At 60.0% G+C, this 3,846-nt stretch overlaps 1 protein-coding gene across 1 annotated transcript in view; it reads right to left on the bottom strand.

The window, feature by feature from the left end:
* The window catches only part of DPH1 (diphthamide biosynthesis 1), a 15,448-nt gene extending 13,837 nt beyond the window's left edge, over nucleotides 1–1,611 (bottom strand). The window contains exons 1-2 of the mRNA XM_029961274.1: nucleotides 1,477–1,611; nucleotides 868–931 (exon numbers count right to left, since the gene is read on the bottom strand). Of these exons, the coding sequence (XP_029817134.1) occupies nucleotides 868–931; nucleotides 1,477–1,486 (74 nt within the window). The 5' untranslated portion in view covers nucleotides 1,487–1,611. The remainder of the gene's footprint in view (nucleotides 1–867; nucleotides 932–1,476) is intronic.
* Between the last annotated feature and the right edge of the window lie 2,235 nt (nucleotides 1,612–3,846).

Genomic DNA, 3,846 nt, shown 5'->3' with positions numbered 1-3,846 from the left:
GGCAGCTGCTAATGAGTGCCACGACCCCCATGGCAGACGAGGCACACGGTGCTATTAGCACTAATTCACTGTGCTAAAGCAGAGAGGGGCTGAACAGGGGGCCAGGGGCGGGCAGGGAGGAAGGGAGAGACGCTCGGGCGATAAAGAGATCACGGCCAATTTCTGCAAGGTGCCTGCATCCACTGTCACTGCACAGCCCAGCTCCTCTCCGGTGCCTCAACCTCGGCCCCAAGCAACACCGAAAAATCCAGAGAGGAGCCGTGGGGAAGGTGTTGCCCAGCAGGAGTCGCTTGCAGCGACCCCTCCTGTGCCATCACCATAGCCTCAAGAAGCCTCCCCAGCCGAAAAAAGGCTGCCCCTGAGCTTCTCCATGCCAGGCAGCATGACTGCAGAGACAGGACAAGGAGGACAGATCAGTGCTGCAGCGGTGGCCCCGCTGCTAGCCCTCCCTGGCTGTGGCAGTGCTGCCGTGGCGAGCGCGGGCATCGGGCTGGCGTCAGCTGGTTGTTGACACGGCTGCTCCCCGGCTCCAGCACCCCCACGGGACCCCGACATGCCGAGCCTGTCAGCAGCTCCCAGCACAGCAGCGAGGGGAGGAGAAGCCGAGTGGCGAGGGCTGGGCTGGCGCCGTGCCGGTCCCTGTCCCCAGGGCTGGCAGCAGGTCCCTGTGACCTGCCACAGGGCAGCAGCACTGCCCAGTCAGGGTACAGCCCCGTGAGTGCAGCCACACTGGGGCCCTCCACACTCCCTTGTCCATAGCCCTGGGCCTCATCCTGCCCGGTGGTCACCCCACTCCCAGCAACAGCTCCCACCCCCTCGCCAGCCCCCCGAGTCCAGCAGGGAAGCATGGAAAAGCCATGGTCTTACCGCTCAATGATGTCCGCGATGGTGCAGGCGAACATGAGGAGCCCTTCCGGCATCTGCAGGGCCACTGGGAAGAGAAACAGCCCTGGGGTTAAGAGAGTTTGGAAGGGACATCCTGAAGTGGGGGCCTGGGCACCAGCTCCAGGGTGAACACACTCAGCTCGAGCAGCAGCCAGCAGAACCAACCTCCCCAAAACAGTCAGAAATTGGCCAGAAGTTCTGGTGGCTTGGACAGCCGGGGTGCACATTGTCCTGCTTTAGGCCATATCCACTCTCCCTGCTCACGGCCCCTGTGTACACACCTCATCCCTCTCTGAACCCGCTGACACTGCTGGTCTCTCCCGCTTCCCGCAGTAATGAGTTCCAGATTTTAATTATGTGCTGCACAGGAAAAGGTACTTTCTTCTGTTTATTTTAAACCTGCTCCTAATAATGTAAACGTGTGCCCCTGGTTCTCCCGGTACAAGAATGAGTGAATAATCATCCCCTGTTCAGCCTCTCCACATCATTCACAATTCTACATCCCTATCATATCCCCATTCGTTCACCTCTTTTTCCAGCTAAAGGATCTAAATCTATTTAATCTCTCCTTATACAGAAGCTGTTCCAAACCTTTGATCATCCTTGCTGCCCTTCTCCACACCTCCCCTTCCTGCTCCTCTCCCCATTTTAGGAGGGTGGCCAGTGACGATGCAGCATTGTGCTTAGCAGGAATTTATCCAACAACGAATGATGTTCCTGGTTTGCTCCCTTCTTGCAGCTCAGAACAATCCCTTCCAAAGACCAGCTGGGCCTCCCAGTGCCTGGGGTCCAGTCAGGAGCCCTCCAAGGGGTGTTGGGGAGGAGGAGGGACCATGTTGGGGGAGACAAATGGAGGAGGCCCCATTAATCCCATTGTTGTTTCGCCTCCCATCCCACTCAGATATCCCAGCTTCAGTGATATCTATCCAAACATTCTCTCCAGATGCCCCTCCAACAAAATCCCCATGCTGCCAGGCCCAGCCTGCTGGCCAGTGTGGAGCTGTGTAAAGACCTGGCTCAAACTGGGCTAATCCCACCCTGTTCCAACCAACAGGGCCCAAGAAAAGCTGCATGTGCTCTGCCAGCCCCTGCCTGACCCGGCAGGGCCAAGAGCTCAGGGTCCCAGAATCCCCCAGCCCATCAGGGACCATTTTGGCCCATTTTGGAACATTTTGGCTCATTTGGGACTGCCCTCCACCTCAGACCTACAAATAGCTTTGCCTTCCCCCACGAGGGGTTGGCAGGAGGTGGCTGGGTCACTCTGCACCGGCACAGCACGATGGGGACAGGGGGTGCCACCCCAGCCCCCCTCAAACCCCGCTGCAGGCAGGGCACAGGCAGGGCTGGCTCAGCCCAGTGGGAGGCTGCGTTCCCCCAGCAACGAGCCCCTGGCTGGGCTCTGCACAGGCGGATTTTTAAATCCCAGCACGGCTGGCTGGCTGATGGGCTCCGCTCCCAGCTCGGAAGCCTAAATCCCAGCCGCATATTTACATTTAATTAGGAGGTGCCAAGCAGCAAAACACAGCAGAGGAAAGCCAGAGCAGCATGGCTGGGTTGCCTCGCCGTGTCCTGGTGGGACAAATCCAGCCCTGCCTCCCGCACCACAGCTGGGATGGGCTGGGCAGCCCCCCCTCCAGCATCACAGCCGGGACCAGCTCAGCTCCCAGAACATCCCCCGTGACGCCTGCCAGCCCTGCCAGCTCAGTGCCAGCAGGCAGAGACATTCCCAGGTGGATACAGCATTTCAACCTGGCTACGCCCGGAGCCCCTGGAGCTACACAACCCCACGAGCATTTGAAGGGAGGGTGGGGATGCTGGTGACATCCAGGGGTGGAGGAAGAGGCTCCCTGCCTGATGCCTATAGCTGGTCACACACTGCTTTAGTGGGATGCACAGGCCACGAGGGAAAGCTTTGGCATCACCCCTGAGGCCACCAGTGCCACTCCCCACCTCTCTGGGGCTACACAACCCCCTGAGGACCCCAAGGAAGGTTCAGACCAGAGCTTCCCACCAGTTCCACGAGTGTCCAGCCTTGCAGGGCTCCCCCTTCCCAGCCCCAGCAGCATGTCAGGAAAGCACTGGGAGAGAGGCGAGAGGAGAGAGGAGCACAGCAGGGACCTGGCCAGCATCCCAGACACATCTCCAGGCTGACAGGTCCGAACAGCTCAACCTGTCCTGTCCAATGTGATTTTAATCCAGAGATACAGATCTATTAACCCCCCTCGAGGGGAGGGGAGCTCGCCAAGACAGAGCCTGAACATGCCAGGGCACTCCAGACAGCTCGGAACATCCTCTGTCCCGGCCTCATCCGCCCCGGGGGGGTCCCAGTGGCACCAACCATCCCCAAAACCTCTCATCCCCCGGGGTCAGTGCTCACCCTTCCTGGCCCGAGCCTGCCGGATCCGCCAGATGGTCTTGGGGATCTCGAAGTTGTAGTTTGGGGGCAGGGCCTTTGCTGCCTCCTGCAGCTCCGAGTTTCCAAGGATCTCCTCGGGGATCTGCTGTGCCACGTGTCGCACGGGGGCTCGGGCTGTGGGACAAACGGGGGGGGGAGCTAAAGGAGGGGCCAGGAGAGCAGAGCACCCCACAGCTCACGGGCCACCAGCGTCCTCACTGCCCTCGTGCCAATCCCTGGGATGAGCAGGAGGAGTCTCTGTGCTCAAACACCTCGGGACAAGCAGGAGAAGGGGCTTTGTACTCAGACCCTGTGGAACAAACAGGGGAAGGTGGTGGGGTCCTGCCCTTCACGCTGCGAGCAGATTGCTGCTACTTTTTGGGAGGAAAAGAGGGGGTTTTAGCCCAGAAAGCAACACCGTAACCATATGAAACCCTCTGAGTGCACGCCACGAATAACCCCTCGTGCCTCATCCGCCAGCACCCCGGCGACACCCTAACGCACCCCTCCTTCCCCAGCAAGGGGATCCCGCTATCCCCCCGGGAAAAAAAGCCACCAGCGGCGGG

The sequence above is a fragment of the Manacus vitellinus genome, unplaced genomic scaffold (assembly GCF_001715985.3).
Source record: "Manacus vitellinus isolate BGI_N305 unplaced genomic scaffold, ASM171598v3 scaffold_32_pilon, whole genome shotgun sequence".
NCBI classification, from domain to species: domain Eukaryota; kingdom Metazoa; phylum Chordata; class Aves; order Passeriformes; family Pipridae; genus Manacus; species Manacus vitellinus.
This window is presented reverse-complemented; position numbering and strand designations above follow the sequence as displayed.